Genomic DNA, 16,849 nt, shown 5'->3' on the forward strand with positions numbered 1-16,849 from the left:
TGGTTATCGGCTGGAGCGACCAGAATTTTTGTTGTTTTGTGTTTGCAGGTTCAAACTTTGTTTGTGCAGTGATTCTGGCAGTGACAGTTGACCTTTTACCTTTTGTGTGTGCAGATGAGAATAATGTCTGATGAGACTGAACAGAGACTGTGCGATGAGGACTTTGGTTCGGATGAGGAGGGAGTGGAAGGAGACGTGGAGTCCTACCTGGAGGACAACAGCAGCGAGCTCATGGACCGACTGAGAGAGCTGGAGGCGAGTAAATAAACACAACACCCTTTCTTCACAAACGAGATTCGATTGGAGGTTGTGGAGCTCAGGTTCTGTCTGGATGTTGCCAGAGGAGGTCATCACAGACTGTGTTTACAATCCTTGTTGCTCCAATCCTTGTCCTTATGTTCTTTGTTGCTCTTCTGTACACACATCTATTTATGTCTTGTGTTATCATTTGTGATACGAAGCTACATAAATAAAATCTGTAGCCAACTGAGTGTGTCTCTACTCCTAACACACTCTTTCTGTTTCTTCTGTACTGTATGATGATCCCAACTACAGTAAATACTGATATGATCATCATTTATGTTAACACATTTTGTCTTTAACCTCTGTTTAAACAGGCAGAGAATTCTGCCCTGATGTTGGCAAATGAGAGTCAGAGAGAGGCTTATGAGAGATGCCTGGATGAGGTGAGTTCATGTTACACAATATAAGTGAATTCACACATCAGCAATGATACATTCAGCTCAGCTGAGGCACTACTCAAATGTCATCGCAATTTGTCAAATGTAATGTTCTTGCCTCAGGTGGCCAACCACGTGGTCCAAGCTCTGCTAAATCAAAAGGTAACACAAAGCTCTATTTCTGCTCTCTGGGTTTGGGTTTCAACTTGCTCTTGCATCACCAGGCTAATGTCTGTCCGTCATCTTACCGCTTTGTGTGTCCCCTGAACAGGATCTGAGAGAGGAGTGCATCAAGCTGAAGATGTTGGTGTTTGACCTGGAGAGACAGAATCGAGCTCTTTGCGAGCTTTTTCAACAGAAACTGCCCAACCACCCCACTGCTCACTACCAGGTCAATGAACTTTACTGCTTCTGATGATCCATAAAGCAGCTCTTTTTATATGCACTGTCAACAAATTGGTTTGATCCGTTTTGATGTGCAACACAACCAGTAACCACAACTGTCCTGCAGTGCTGTCTGTATCAATGCACTGCTCTGATTCATACAGAGCTTCTCGTTCATGTGTCACCTCAGCCTCATTCTCTCAAACACAGTTGTGCCAGTAATGTATCTCAGTCTTTTCACCTTTGCTCTGTATTGTTCCAACAGATGCCAGGAACAGTGTAGCTCCTAGTTGTCTGTGTATACAATTGCCTGTAGTGTATACAGTGTCATCATAATTGCCATCATGAATCTCCTGTTACAGGTCCAGACGGGACCCCTCCCAGACTACAATGCACAGCTGCACAATGACTCTGCCAAACAGGTGGAGCCTGCACAGACTGAAGCACAAGCCAAGGTGATTATTACAAAGGCCACACAGCAAAGCTTTTACCAATACAGAGTGAAACTGTGGTTCTATTACGGCCTCCTACCACAGTCCCCACCTCTGTGTGTGATGTTAACACATGCTGACATTTGCTCTCTTTGCCACTATTGTGCTTTAAAATAGAACAGTGAATTTTATGCTGACACTGATCTTTTTCTATCCAAAGGGAAATGGCTACCGCACACAACACGCCTCCCCAGGCCCTCGTGGCCCAGCCACCTCCATGGAGGCCCTGTCGCCCTTCTTTAAGAAGAAAGCACACATCCTGGAGGTCTTACGCAAGATGGAGGAGACAGACCCTCTGAAGTTCCACCCGTCCACTGCGAGCTTGTCTTTCTGTGACTACGGCCAGGTGCTCATGTCCACTGAGGCCGTTTTGGCCACTGCAGACTCCCTTCCGCTACAGTGCAAGTCGCACCACACACACTGCCACTGCTCCTGCTCTGACACTGACGCACACCAGCATGTCAACGGTGACGGGGCAGTGAAGTGTGAGGGAGGGAACACGTGCTGTTTACACTGCAAGAGGAGCCCAGACGGTCCACCAAAGCCATGCAACCACGCCTGTAGTCCTTCAAAAGCCAACTCTGCCACCCAGAGCCATGTCGTTCTCGCAGCTGCTATGAGCGAATGTCACAGTAAGAGCAGGACAGCGGAGCCTGTTCTGCTGACTAAACAATGCACTAAGAATGAAGCCCACCAGCAAACAGCGGGCGCCACCACTCATTCATTAGTCACAGAATTAGCCAATCAGAGCATGGAGGTGATGGGACTGGAGCAGGAGCAAGATAACGCAGAGAGCTGTCTAAACGCTAGTGCCGCTGAAGAGCTCACTGGGTTCTGTCCCACGTCCCACCTGCCTGTGAAGGACACAGACATCTCCCACTGTGACGTGCAGACAAGTGATGGTGTTCACAACGGCTTGGCGCTCTCCTCTGTCGGCGACGCCTCGTCCAGTGATCCCGCAGCCGTCCCAGAGAAAGACAGCACAGACCAGGAAGCCGCCTCTGTGAGAGCCAGCGCCTCCGTCAGCCCCAGCTCCTCCTGCCTCAGCGATGTCAAAGCCGCTGCCATCAACTCGCCGTCCAAACTGCTCAAGTTCTTGAAGATTCCCTCAATTGGGGAGAAGACTCAGACTCCAACCTCTGCTGTCCGTCTAAGCCCGCAGCTCACCCGCAACTCCAGGATCCCCTGTCGCACCAACAACTATGAGGTGTACCACTCCCCAGTCCCCACACGCAGAGCCACCACCACAGAGAGATGCAGGCAGCCCCCTCCTCCACCCTGTAGGTCTGAATCCTACCCTGCCACACACTCAGCTCCAACCTCCCCACCACAGCCTGAAGATGTCTGCTCCCCGCCCACTAAGGAAATAAGCTACAACAGCCTCTCTGCACCTAAAGCCAGCCTTGGACCAAAAATGGTAACTCCTTCCTCCACCTCTTCTTCCTCACCCAAAGCATCTCAGAGGGTCCCACATTATGAAAATGTCTGTGATATGTCTACAAACTCTAGAGAGGAGGAGCAGGCCCAGAGCCTGGAGAAAAGAACCACACTTCCAACTCAAACCAAGGTGAATGGCGGTGAGAGGAAGCTTGTTAAATCGCTACCAGAAAGTGTCTTGAATCCTCCTCCTCAACGAAAGCAATCATCTTCCTCCACATCCGAGTCCACATCAGATGACGAGGAGGATTCAGACAGCCCAGTGTGGGTCAACCATCACAGCCTGCCCAGCTCCTCTGCTCTCAGCAAAGCTCAGGGCAGAGTGAACTACTCACGAACCAGAGAGAAGTCTGAAGTCACAGTGCAGAGCTCTGAGGTCGTGCAGCAGCCGCCTCCACCTCCGGCCAGGAGGACTGATTCCTCTTCCATCCCCAAGAGACCTGTGGCTGCGTCAGCGAGGTCCCAGGCCGACTCCAGTCACCACGCTTTCAAAGACAGACTGGCTGCGCTGGGCAAGCTAAAGAGCTCAGAAGATTTACAAGTCGGTCTAAGGCCAGTGGACACAGTGAGTGATGGCCCGTACGGGGAAGAAAGGAGCAGGACAGCAGAGAGGCCCGTGGAGCTCCATAAAGAGGAGCAGAAACATCCAAAATACACAGACTCTTTGGATGGGAAGCCTAAAAGCGGCGGTGGTGGTGGTTTGAAGTACCCAGGGTCATCTCAGCTGTATGAACAGGCGGTAAAGTCTCAGCCCCCTTGTCCAGCAGTGGTTAAACAGGAACTGTGTGTGACCAAGACAGACGGCTCCAAGAGCAAAATAGGTCTGCCGTCGCCCAACGCAGATGCTCCACAGGTACTACGCAACAACATCAAATGTCCCGGATCTCTGAATCTGGCCTATAACGTTAAACCTGGTCTAGGTCCTCACAGTAGCAACAGCCCCAACAAAATCCCCCCCAAGTCACCATCCAAACCTTGCCAGGGCCCATCTGTCCAAAGAGGGGCCAAACCCACTGAGGCCCCACGTTACTCGTCCAAATCAGAAGAGAGGACCAAGATCAGCGGGAAGGGGAAAAAGAATCCGATGTACGGAGACAGTCTGCCACCTCCTCCTCCAAGACCTCCCATGTCTGAGGGAGAGAAGCCGATGCAGCCGGTGCCCAGCCCACAATCTGCCATCGAGCAGAAGGTGATGAAGGGCATCGAGGAGAACATGCTGAAGCTTCAGGAGCAGGACAGAGGAGGGCAGGGCGGCGAGGTCAAACAGAAAGCCTCCAACGGCATCGCGAGCTGGTTCGGCCTGAAGAAGAGCAAATTGCCCGCGCTGAGCCGTAAGGCGGACGTCACCAAAACGAAGGACGAGAAGAAGGAGTGGAAGATAAACATCCCCTCTGTGGGCAGGGACTCTGCCAAAATGGCCACCAGGTGTAAAGAAGGCGTGGAGGGTCTGAACATCTCGACTCTGATGGAGAAGGCGGAGGGGCTGAGGAGAGCCCTGGAGGAGGAGAGGGCGTATGTGGAAAGGTCGGGCAGAGGCCACTCGTGTGAGGTGGTGATGGACCAAGCTCAGGGACAGTTGGCTGTCATGTACAGGGGAGTGCGCTCAGACAACTTCATGCAGCAGCTGCTGAACAGGTGAGGACAAGAGCAAGTGGTAAATAACAAAGTAAAACACCGTTCACAAATCCAAATGTGATACTACACCACTCTACAGTCGCAGTAATGTGTTAATATTGCAGCACATTACTGTGACTTTACTGTAACTGTAGAACTTCTCATCTTCCTCGTTCAGTGATGTCGTTGACATGGCTGCTGTAAAAACAACAGGTGACATGTTACTCGGTGCATTCAGCTCCATCAGTCAGATTGACAAACTCTGTCTTCATGTGTGGTCAAACCAGACATGAAACATGAACGAGTCACGAGTCAAATAACGCTGTTTGTTAAAATGTGTGGTATCTCAGAGCCTAATTTAGGTTTTGTGTTGTGTGACTGTAGAGTGGACGGGAAGGACGTGATCAACGTGCCACAGCGGCGGCTCTCGTTCGACTGTAAGACCTCCAAACCAGTGTTTACCCAGCAGAGCGACATCATCAGCCACACCACGAGTCGTGAGGACATGGACAAGGTAGATCTTTATTTATCCTCTGTAGACGCACACTAACAAGTATAGACTAGAGTTAAGCTGACGGAAAGAAGAAGATGGAGAGCACGACTCCCTTTGATTCCATCGTATGGAACTGTCAGATTTTCAGAGTCACTCAAATGAGTTGTACATGTCAACTTTGAAGTCTAAACTTGGCATCTAATTTGTCAGTCTAGTTCTCCGTGTACTGATGAGATGTGAAGACTCTCGTTGCGTTCACTGCTCCATCTGCTACCCCGTTGTTTCTTTCACGCAGGGATCAGATAGAATCGGCAAGATCACGTCTGATGAAAACCTCACAGACTCGGTTCATTCTCAACACTTTGCAGGTAAGAGGAGTCTGTCGGCACTTTCAGAGCAGCACAGCCTTTCTACACACATTTTGAAATATGTATGAGGATCTTGACAGATCGAAGAGCAAACCCGACTTATCTGAAACCATCTGGAAATAAATGAATCAAAGCTGAGTGATTAAAGGTGGACACTTAGAAAATGAACTATTTAGATAATGGATTACATGTGAAGTAACTGTGGGTTCCAGGAATATTTTCTGCTTTACTTCATGCTGACATGAAGGGCACAGTGTGGTGCAGTGTAGGAGAGCCCCAGCTTAAAGGGTGACTTCACCCATTTTGAACTTGCGTCCTGTGGTTGTAGTTTAAAGAGTGATTATAAGCGAATGGTTCTAAACTTCTCAGTCTGCGATTCCTCTGATAAAAAGGTCACGATGCTTCTAGTGGAAGGATTCTGTCATCTGGAGGAGCAGAAGACGAAGAATATCCAAAGACAATCATCTCTGTAGTACAAGCATCCAGATGACATCAGTGGAACTGAAAAAGCTTTTAGTTACTAGTGGAGAGAGAGAGCAGGTCGCGAATCAGTGAGGTCCCCCTCTTAAGTTACACATAAGTCAAGTAAAAGTTTACTTTTACTTTGGTTTGTACTAAAATAACAGTTGTACAAATCCAGTATTAGTTTGTGCTGAAAGGACATTTGACAGCACTATAATTCATCAGGGTTTCAATAAAACACTAAATTGTAACTGCAGAAAATAAATAGCTCACACTTTTAGAGCATCACACAGGAAGACGCATTCAGGGACTTCAGTACAAGATCAAAGGAATAGTGTTTCTTACTTTACTCATTTGTTCCTTTGTGTCTTGTTTATCTGTTTCCTAAATATTGTGAGTTATTATTTATTCATTTATGCATTTCATCATCATCAAATGCCCCCCCCCCCCCCCCCTTTCTGCAGGCTCTGGTGCTTCCACTTACACCTTGGACAGCGGCATCGGTACGTTCCCCCTGCCTGACTGCAGCAGCGGCGCAGCGGGACGGGGGGTGTCCAAGACGAGGGCCAGAGCCGAACATCATTCCTCTGGCTCCCCGGGCAGAGCGGGGCGACGGGCTCGCACCCTGGACAGAGAGCTGACGTCGCAGGAGGAGTGCTACACACCACACAAACAGCTGGTCCCCACCATTCAGTACGGCTCCGTGCTGGAGGGAAGAAGTTCAGCCGGCGTCATCCACGAAGGTGACACAGCTGTTCCAGCTCCACACAGTAACAGTAACAGCTTGAAGAGATCAGCTCAGATAGGAGATTTCATGGCAATCCATCTAATCAGTGTAGAGATATTCCATTCACGGCTAAATGCAGATGTAGCGTAAACCTTTAGATTTAAACCGACTCTGAAAGTGAACTTTAGACTGAGGACTGTGATTTTAGTAAAAAGCCAAATGAGAAAATCCCCTGTGATGTGGGAAAAAGAGATGAAAGCATGTCTTTATATCTTTCCCTGTCCAGACAAAGAAGTCCCTGGAGCGAACATGTTTTCTCCTCGCTCTAAGACTTGGACTTTCCCCAACCTGAAGACTCCAGCTGGACCTGCTGAGGTCTACCTGGCTGTGGAGGAAGAAGAGGAGGAGGCGGTGTCTTTCGGATCACCGTTCAGAGGGGTAGGAACCATATTTCAGTTCAGACGTTGAGTCTGATTAATCTGATCATGAGAATTACTTAATATACACAGTAGTGAGAAGAAGGGAAGAACCAGTTGATGGCTACATGTTTGTGACTCAGAGCACGTACCAGCTGATTTCTAGGAAACACTGAGCATGTAACATGTAACATGAATTTCTCTGTGTTCTGCTGAAATGAATGTACTTAATATGACAAATGACTGATCCAGAGACTGCTGATCTGGTTCCTTTACAGACTCAAAATATTTCACAGGCAGTAAAGACGAGATTCTTTTTTCAATCTGCACTCACGTCTTACATAATCTAGAAACACAGAACCACATTCTCCCTTTAGAAATTATTAATCAGCCCAGTATTAAAGATTCACAGTCGCATGATGTCTCTAACCCACTTAAGTTTTTGTGCACCTGAAGGCTTTATGCAAGAGGAAACACATGACCTGAATATGTTTCCCTCCCCTCTGCATGCTCTCAGAACATGAAGGCTGGCGGTCCCTCCTCCAGCCGGGTGGTTGACCCGGGCAGCCTGCCCGTCCCAGCCCAGTCAGGGATAAGCCGCAGGGGGAAGACTCGCGCTCCCAGCGTCCCCGAGATGAGCCGGGAGGCCGGGCTGGAGCTGCTCAGGGAGCGGCCGGAAGAAGCCCTGTCCCCAAGCCGCCCTCAGGTCCTGGAGACCCCCGAGTCTCTCAGCGATTCTCTGTACGACAGTCTGTCATCCTGCGGCAGCCAAGGATGATCCAGCCAAGAGCTTTGAGGGGAGGGGGGAGGGGAGAGAAGGCCGGACAGCCACTTGCTCACCTAGTCCGCAGACAGCAAGAGCCGGCACTGCTATAAACACGTCCACTAGTCTCCGGCTGTACTGTGATGCTGCTGACCCGATGCCCCCCTGTGAGGAAATGAAACTGGGCCCTGATGATGTCAGCGAGAACAGTCTGCTGACACTTCATCAGCTGTTTTTCTGCCGAACTGGAAGGATGGATGGATGGATGGATAGACTTCTCCTCAGGATTTCCAATAAACACGAAGCCAAAAGCCACCACAGGAACACTCGCTGTTCACCTTTTCACAATCGGACTCGACTGTGGGCGTTTCTCTTAAATTCATGTGTACAGGACTACAGATCGCATGGCCAAGCTAACGACTAGCACAAAACGTTGTCACTCCTGGTAGCTGTTCAGCAACCCGTCTTTAGTTTTTTCTCATGCCGGTTGACAGATCTTTGTTGTACATGGAGGAAGTGGTGAGCAGTTCAAAAGCTGATGTACTGTACTGCATCAATACATCCGTTCAGTTCTCGACATCACATCATGTACTGAAAAAAAACAAACATAAAAAAAAAAACAACAAAACAAAACACAGAGCTCCTTAAATTAAAAAAAAAAATTAAAAAAAAAGAATGTTCATGTCTGTGATTCTCGCTCAGCTCACGCATCACAGTTTGAAATGTATAAACGATTTTATTGATCATGTTGATATTGTTTTTAGACCGAGGAAGGTTGTCAGAATATGTCTGTTTGAAATCATAATTCATTTAAAGGTAATATATACCAGCAATAATAACATAGAAAAGAGAAATGGCTACACTATTCAATGAATATGTATTTCTATTATTTATTTACTTGAAATGTTTCATCATTTGCAGTCATCGTTTTTATTTTGTAATCTTTCTGTGAAAAACTCCTGTGTCTCCTCTCGCTTAGTAAATTCTGTTCATATCTCGTATCTCAACATCTCTGTTGCTCTTTGTTCTTTAGCCAATAGAGGTCCTACGTACCTACTGCCGTTTTTCCAACTTTCTAATTAAAACGTTTTCATTTAGTTGTGCATTTGTCATTTTTACGCTGCTCCTTTATGGACCAGTAGCTTTGTGAAAGTATGTTTACTTCATTTCTCTGCTGCAGTATTTCAAGGTACTTCACCACAGTATTTCTACTCTACTGCACTTCATAGGGATACACACTGGAGTTACTTGCACACGTCTGTGCATAAAATCAACTTGTAACACACTTTATTCTAATCAATGAACTACAGTTACTACATCAGTTGGTTATGAAATGTGATCTGATCTTCACCAAATCACAAATAACAAACACAATATTTCCACGCTGATAAAACAGTCACAATCCGTCGTGCCTTAAAACATTCTGAATTTGAACTGAAGAAAAAAAATTCATCAAATAATGTTTTCAGGTAGTTTTAAGAAAGGAAAGCTGCTGCTAAAGTGACCACAAACGTCTAATATTACATTTATCATATAACACAGGAAACTAATTCTGCACATTTTTCTTTTAAGCTGACCTGAAATGATGAATGAATCTTGAAATATTTTCCTGACAGGATTATTTCAGCTGGGACCATTTGGAATGCAGCAGTGTGGACAGAAGGAAGACGCCATCACTTTGTTTCAATGTTCAACACATTTATTTGAGCAAATGTATCAAATTAGTAGTTTTGATTTTACATCAACAAAATAAATTCTTCACAGTATACGCTTTCCAAAAACAAAAAAAACACATACCAGTGCCAAATCTTCAGGTTAGCATCACAACATTTGGCAAACTGATTTCTAGACGACAGATATTTAGAGAAATTTACAGGGGGACTGGTCTGAATAAGTCGCCCGTCTTTGCTGTCCAAGTTGAAAAGATGAGACAGATGGCACCAGTTCTCGCCACCCAAAATCCAAAATCCAGACCACCAAGTGGTTCTACATCAGTCTGAGTGACTTACTGCTTTGTGTCAGCACTACCAGGCGTCAACGTTCCTACTAAACATGTCAGTCACACAACTAAATTCGCAGGAGTAAAACGATTAAAAGGGAAATTTGTGAAAAGGGGATCTGTTATCAAACTGGCGGGACACTAAATCTTGTGACACTCCATTAAAGGAAAGTATTGAGGAAGAAACTATAAATAAGCGACAAGTTAAATTACATAACTTGAAATAAAACAATGATCAGTTTCAGAACAGGAGCCCATCATATTGGTAATGTATGGCACTAAATCACAATAAGAAGAAACTGTTCCTTAAGTGCTGCTCAGCTTCTGGGAGGTGTCAAAGGGTAACGCTGCCCTCTAAAGGCCAAACATGTTCACTGCAGCTTTCACAGAAACGATGGGACCAGCTGTGCCCTCAACTTACAATCAACCCCTGGCTGTTAAGTTTCAAAAGAAATCAAAGAAATTTTCAATAATATAAGACCACATAACTCAAGTTAATTCAAGAAAATGAAGACAGAGAGTGAAAAGCACCAAGTGCGTTGCAAATTGTGCCTTTTCTGACAGATTGGTTTTAATTTTCTCATTCTCAAATGGTCTTTACTTCTTTTCCTTCTTCTTGTCCTGGAAAAGAAACAAACAGTTAGTTCAGTAACAAAACGTCACATCATAACATTTTAATGCTGTCTTTTAAAAAAAAAAATACTGTCAACACAGACAGTTCAACTGAGTCCTGATCATTTTGAGATATCCAATTTGAGAGCTCTGTCATCAGCAGCTTGTGAGAGTACCAGAGCAACAACGTAAAAACATACCACAGTACCACTTTATATCCTTACTTAAGTACATGTACACAAGTACTATGAGAAAAAAGGTGTCACGAGATGATTACAGGAAGAGGAAATGAGAAATGTTTTAGTGAGACATCTAGAATCTTGAAAGCAGAGGCGTTTGTTTTCCCAAAAAAGAAAATGTAAGACAACAATGGAACAGGTGAACACTATGCTACACACTCGGTACCTTATCGTTCATGGCGAGGATGACCATCAGCTTCCTGAAGATGGTGATGAAGTCAAGGAACAAGTCTACACAGTGCCTTCAAAAAAAAAGTGATGACATTTGTTACCTATTTAGAATCCATAGGTTAACGTACGTGTTTCAGTGTTTCTGCACGACCAATGCTCAGTGGAGTGCGTCACTGCAGGACCATGTATTTGCGTGGTATTTAGTTTTGAGAAGGTGTGAACCCACAGATAAAGGCTCAGCACATGCTCACCAGACGTAGTCCTTGTCTCCGTTCTCTGCTTTCTCTATGATGAGCTGAGTGTCAAACAGGACGAAGCCGCACATAATAATCAGCCCCAGGTACATGTGTGCCTGTGGGAAGAGGTAACGTTACACAAAAGCATGATACACACATCGTGACACACAGCTGGACACATTGTTAGAGTGTGTAAGAACCTTGAACAGCATCAGAGACCCGAAGAACATGTTCATCACAGACATGAGGAGGAGCAGGGACAGGCCAGACATCAGCGTGCCTAACAAGAAAAGCAAGTTCACAAATGATAAGAAAAAGAGAATGTAAAGGGTTCAGAAGCTCTGTAAAACCACATTTAACATCAGACATAATTCTGTTTTTATCTCTGTGATCATGAAAACATGGCTAAAAAAGTTCAAAGAAGTACGGGAATAGTAGCAGCAGCATCAGAGGCTAGATTGTTTGAGTTGTGTTTACTTGATATTTCTCTGTTTGAGTCTCATTTAGATGAATTAAGTTGTCCATCCGATTCTAGGACCAGTAACTAGGACTTATTGTTACCAAGTAGATAAATGTAAATGTAGTGAAGTTAAAGTGACAAAAAATAGAAATACTCAAGTAAAGTAGGAACTCCTCACTACTGTACTTAAGTACAGTACTTAGTTACTTTCCTCCTGTGTGTTAGAGGACATTTGTTACATTCACATGTGACAACAATAACAAGCTGCTCTCACCTCCAAGGAACAGGTAGCTCCTGCGTTTGGCATAGAGGGCGCTGAGAGTGAAGCAAATGAAAATTACCGAGGTTCCCATGAAAGCTGTCACGATGATGCTGAGGAGAAACAAACAAGAGCAAGCTAAGTTTCATGGCTATGTTCATCACACAAAGCTCATCACCTCTGTTTTGTTTTCAGACTCCTGGTTATGTGTGTAACCTTTCACATACCTTGGATTGACAGCAATGACAAAGTCCAGAGTGGGGCCGAGGCCAACGCCTGGAGGGGGAAGGGGAAAGGCAAACAGTGCTTTTAGACTTTTACATGACCTAAGTTGAACTGAGATTCAGCTCTGTTCACACCGACAGTGGAAAGCTGTCATATTCCCATTATCATCATCAGTATACCTGTGAGGAAGGCAAATCCTGCGAGGATAGCCAGTCTCTTCTTTTCTGTCTCAGGGTTGTGTGGTGTCATAGCCAGCCAGATCATCATCCCCAGGGAGCCAAGCACAGACAGCATACCGCCCTGAGAACAAGGGCATGAAGTAAACACAGAGCAGCAACACTGTGGCTACATCGCTAAACACTCAGCTATTGTGTTGAGTAATGCTAAATCCCCCTCATGACCACTGAATTCATTTACAGTTATTTCAGGGGTCGTGCCTGTTTTAAAGAAACAAGGTTAGTGTAAGTGTTTTACAGTAGCAGACTGAACACTGCTGAAGCTTCAGACTGACAGTGAGCTGGTAAGATAAGACTTATGTTACCTGCTGGAGCGATTCTGATTCAAATTACACACATGTACCTTAACCTGTGCTACTTTGCACCTGCAGAGTGATGATAAAGCAGATAATGCATCCTCTCCTCTCTCCTTTCTCCTGTATCAATGCAAATGCCACCATTGCATGTCATTAACTTTGTGTCTTCTCTCTCTTTTAGTTTTGTTTCCTCCTCTCTGTCTCCCTCTCTCTGTACTTTTCTGCAGGTATCCTCGGCCTGGAGCTGTACATCTCCAGAATCCAGTTCATCTGCCCAATGTTCTTGATGCTTGTTGTTGTCTTTATTGCCTGCTGTTCTTTTCTCCTCTTTCCACTCACCCCAACCGGTCAAGGCAGATGGCCGCCCACTATGAGCCTGGTTCTGCTGGAGGTTTCTTCCTCTAAAGGGAGTTTTTCCTCTCCACTGTTGCCTAAAGCTTGCTCAAATGGGATTGTTGGGTTTTCTCTATAATTTTTTGTATAAATATTTTCTGTAAGGTCTTAAACCTTACACTGTAAAGTGCCTTGAGATAACTTCTGTTGTAAATTGGCGCTATACAAATAAAATTGAATTGAATAAATTGAATAAATGTATAAATGCAGCAGACAAAAGCCCAGTTAAAATGATGTTACCGTTCGTGATCATCAGTTTTGTTTTAGTTTTTGTAGCCACTTCAAAGCACAAGTTTTTCCAAATATAATGATCCAAATGCAGGCCAAGGACTGATTATACATTATTACACTGTTTGGCATCAAAGAACTCAAACATACATTTTCTGTAGCTGTGGATCAGCTATGCTCAACAGTCCGGAGGAATTTTTATCCTTTAAGTTTTGAGCTTTTTTTTGATGATCTTACAGAAACTTAACTAAATTACCATAATAGATTTATCACTTAGTATTTGTTTACAACTCTCATTCTAAGTCGTCTGAGGTCTTTTTGAGGAAAACTCTAACCAAACTCTAACTCTAACCTCCACCTTCTATCTTTTTTCATTCACTGGTCTCCATGTTTGTTAACTCCAGGCTCTACTTAGTTTTCATTTAAGTTGTTTAATACTTTTTACAACTAACATTGTAGTGTTTAATTGATGTAATGGATATGGACCATCACAGCACAACACACATTTATTTGCCACTGTGAGCAACAGATTCTGCTGTGTGTCGTTACCTGGAAGAGGCGAGTGACTACATGGACGTAAGAGCCTGCTGCAGCCACAAACATGCAGACTGCCAGGCTGGAGTACACATTCTTCAAGTGCACCTGGGTGGAATGAGATCTGCAAAAAAAGAAAAGATAACAGTTAACAAAGTGTGACAAGTAGATAAAGGCTACGACTGACATCACACAGCAATCTACAGCACGCTTACGTACATTTGAGAGAACTTGAACAAAGCATCAACGTTGATGTTGCGGTCAAACACGTTCATGATTGCACCAGAAATTTCAAACTGAAGAGATTCTCGATGGGATAACGTGTCCTCTGAAGAGAAAAGCACATGGTTACACAGAGTGTTAATTATATAACAGTAGCGGAAAGAAACTACATTTACTCAAGTACTTGCTTTTAACTTCAACCCACTTGTCTACAGTGTTTTTCTACTTTCTCTACTCCTCAAGTTAAAGAGAGTTACAATGTGCCAACACACACTCAAGTTAATTTTTTTTTAGCTTAATAAAGGGTCATAAGTCTAATAATCACTATCAGTTTCATAACAACAGAGTTATTAATCTTTACCAAAGCCACTGAAGGTTTACTTCCATCAGTAATCAGTCTGTGACTGTTGAGCTGTAACTAATAAAACAGTAACGTAATCACAACACAACACTGACATTTGAGAAACACTGTTCACTATATAAAATTGTATACTTTGTCATTTTGGTTGCAAATGTAGTGCAAACCTTTGCAAATGTGCTCTATTTAGTTAAACAGCACCCGAAACAGTTGAGTTCATGTTAAGTTGTGTACTACTAACAACAGAAACATCCAGATATAGCTAAACACGCCCTCGTTACTTACTCCCACTACTACTACGACGACAACTTTTACTTTTAGTATCACTACTTTTACTTTCAACTAAAATCAAATAATCTAAGCTGAGTTAAATGAAACCAATGGATAGCGCTAATTTAATGACAGAATTACCTCAAAATCATGCTTGCATTTATTTAGCAGTTCATTATATCTAACTAGCGTTACTTTACAGATTAAGGACTTAGCTTACAGGTTTAAAAAAATATCAGACCTACATCTACATGTAGGTCTACGCAGATCACTAACGTGCGTAGTTCAGCTTGGGCTTGGAATATGAGCTAATATCAGCTAACCTGTTACACAACAGGTTAGTTAAAGCTAAATGTCAGGCGCCGTAATTAGCATACCACAATGCTAAAAGGCTATTTGATAACATGCTATCAACTCACGGTGACGTTATGACTGTTAGCTGGCAGCAAAATCAAAACATATCGCTGTAATTCATTATTACACATGTTGTTAGAAACGTGGTGAGACAATCAAGCTGCAGTCAGTTAGGCGAAAACGGCGTTTGACGCATGATACTATCATTTTAATCGCTAAAGCTGCTAGCCAATAAGCTCTAAATAACTAGCTAGCAGCCTGGCTAACGTTTGCTCGTCTGTCAATACAATTCGACGTCTCGTTCATTTAGCTAACAGCAGATAAAGATATTCGTGGCACAGCCACCACAAAAAGATACACCAAAAACATTAAGGCTATGTGCTGACATAATTTACCTGCCTTCCTTCTCCTCCGCTCCTGTTTAGCAGTTTCTTTTTTAACACAACACAGTACGTGTCAGTCAGCTCAGAGGGGCCTGCTGATGTCACCATGGAAACGCCCAGAAAAATGACGACACTGAAGTTAGGCTCGCGTTGGTGGGAGCGGTTACCATGGTGAAGATTTGAAGAAGCGAGTTAGTAATAGTAGTAAAAAAGAGATTATACATTTCAAAGAGCTCTAGAAGTTTATATCTGATAATAGATTTAAATATAATAATATTTTGAATTTGAAATAAAACAATACAAACTATATTAAAGTGTCAATTCTCAGCTTTGAGCAGATTTACATTAATTGAACTGTGTGAGAGATTCTAGTATCTTAGTATTTTTTATTCATATAAAAATGTGTAACTGCCTTCATACTCTGGAATGTTTTTTTATAATTAATCTGCTATTTATGCAGTGTTTATGAGCTATTAAGTTTCTGTGCTAAATAGTCCTAGATTTTTTAACATTCCAAACAAAATAAATAAAAAATTATTTGACTTTTAATTTTAAAAATTAGACCATAGATAAGCCTGATTACTAGTATAGCTTTTAATCTCCATCTGATCTGTTCTGAATGCAGAAACAGTGTTTTCTTCGCTCTCATAAATAAAAAACAAATGTTTCACCCATACTGTAATTTATTTGTCAATTTATCGAATATGAAGCAAACTTCTGCGTCGTTAGAGCCTTAGTCCCCATTCTCGAAGATAAAATCTCTCTATCTTTCTCCGCCTTTCTAATTGGCACAGATCAATAAGTGTTCTGTTTTATCATTATTGTTACATTGCTGTATCAGAAGCTCCTGTTTTTACTAAGAGCCGGCGCCGCTTTCCATGGATAGACACTTCCTGGTGTCACCAAGTAATGTCCCCGGTACACCTAAAATGGCCGACGCTCTGCTGAGTCTCAGCTGCATTGAAACTCGTGAATGGTTGTGACACCTGTTGATCAGCTGATTCATTTCTGTCAGCCCATTATCAAAGGTGAAAACATGGATAAGACTAGAGTGCTGCTTCTTAAATTTCAATCTTAAATAACCAGGGCCAGATTTGTTATTTTTTTAATGAGTCACTTGATCATTTTAAACTTCTAGACTTTTTAAAGACTGTGTTCCTGCTTCAGATGATACCATGAATTACATTATACAGAATATTGCAGACTGGTAGAATTAAGTTTACAAAACTATCACTGATGCAGTTTGTGTTATCATAATTCCAGAGAAGGTCTTTTAAAAGCTGAAAGCACAGTTTTTTTTTCTTTTAAAGGTATCCATTAAACATACAGTGCTTCCACTAGGCCTCTCAGCTACCTTCACTTCTAACAACACCAACTGTGTCGGTGACATTTTGTCACCAGTTTGTAAAAACTGTTTATTATACCTTTAAAGTTTCAGGTTGCTAAAGCTATAGCCAATGTTTGATACATGTTTCTAATAAAACTGAAACAAGTGCAAACTGCAGTAATGGAATGAAGTACATGTACTCTCATGCTGTA

At 43.5% G+C, this 16,849-nt stretch overlaps 2 protein-coding genes across 4 annotated transcripts in view; one reads left to right on the forward strand and one right to left on the reverse strand.

Moving 5' to 3' along the window:
• Nucleotides 1-8,932, forward strand: part of nckap5l (NCK-associated protein 5-like) — a 35,049-nt gene extending 26,117 nt beyond the window's left edge. For both annotated transcript variants that reach the window (XM_026367361.1, XM_026367362.1), the window contains exons 3-13: nucleotides 115-255; nucleotides 618-686; nucleotides 804-842; nucleotides 952-1,071; nucleotides 1,427-1,519; nucleotides 1,716-4,627; nucleotides 4,991-5,120; nucleotides 5,395-5,467; nucleotides 6,394-6,672; nucleotides 6,943-7,094; nucleotides 7,590-8,932. In XM_026367361.1, coding sequence (XP_026223146.1) covers nucleotides 115-255; nucleotides 618-686; nucleotides 804-842; nucleotides 952-1,071; nucleotides 1,427-1,519; nucleotides 1,716-4,627; nucleotides 4,991-5,120; nucleotides 5,395-5,467; nucleotides 6,394-6,672; nucleotides 6,943-7,094; nucleotides 7,590-7,850 — 4,269 coding nt within the window. In that variant the 3' untranslated portion in view covers nucleotides 7,851-8,932. The remainder of the gene's footprint in view (nucleotides 1-114; nucleotides 256-617; nucleotides 687-803; nucleotides 843-951; nucleotides 1,072-1,426; nucleotides 1,520-1,715; nucleotides 4,628-4,990; nucleotides 5,121-5,394; nucleotides 5,468-6,393; nucleotides 6,673-6,942; nucleotides 7,095-7,589) is intronic.
• A 1,299-nt stretch (nucleotides 8,933-10,231) lies between these two features.
• Nucleotides 10,232-15,424, reverse strand: tegt (testis enhanced gene transcript (BAX inhibitor 1)). 2 transcript variants are annotated; one of them, XM_026368738.1, is made up of 10 exons: nucleotides 15,323-15,424; nucleotides 13,943-14,051; nucleotides 13,739-13,847; nucleotides 12,216-12,336; nucleotides 12,039-12,087; nucleotides 11,827-11,924; nucleotides 11,293-11,372; nucleotides 11,108-11,208; nucleotides 10,852-10,927; nucleotides 10,232-10,455 (listed from the first exon to the last, which is right to left on the reverse strand). In XM_026368738.1, the coding sequence occupies exons 2-10, from the start codon at nucleotides 13,996-13,998 to the stop codon at nucleotides 10,432-10,434; spliced, it is 714 nt and encodes a 237-aa protein (XP_026224523.1). In that variant the 5' UTR covers nucleotides 13,999-14,051; nucleotides 15,323-15,424; the 3' UTR covers nucleotides 10,232-10,431. The 2 variants fall into 2 exon arrangements, with proteins under 2 accessions (XP_026224523.1, XP_026224524.1); XM_026368739.1 differs by having other exon boundaries at nucleotides 15,327-15,414.
• Between the last annotated feature and the right edge of the window lie 1,425 nt (nucleotides 15,425-16,849).

This window comes from Anabas testudineus, chromosome 7 (genome assembly GCF_900324465.2).
Source record: "Anabas testudineus chromosome 7, fAnaTes1.2, whole genome shotgun sequence".
NCBI lineage: Eukaryota > Metazoa > Chordata > Actinopteri > Anabantiformes > Anabantidae > Anabas > Anabas testudineus.

What these genes read in the sequence shown, in the direction of transcription:
- tegt (XM_026368738.1), bottom strand. Translation starts at nt 13,998, where the DNA reads ATGAACGTGTTTGACCGCAACATCAACGTTGATGCTTTGTTCAAGTTC. An exon ending in TTGTTCAAGTTCTCTCAAAT is followed by an intron (nt 13,848 to 13,942) that starts GTACGTAAGCGT and finishes CTTTTTTTGCAG; the next exon opens with ATCTCATTCCACCCAGGTGC. An exon ending in GAGCTACCTGTTCCTTGGAG is followed by an intron (nt 11,373 to 11,826) that starts GTGAGAGCAGCT and finishes TTTTCTTGTTAG; the next exon opens with GCACGCTGATGTCTGGCCTG.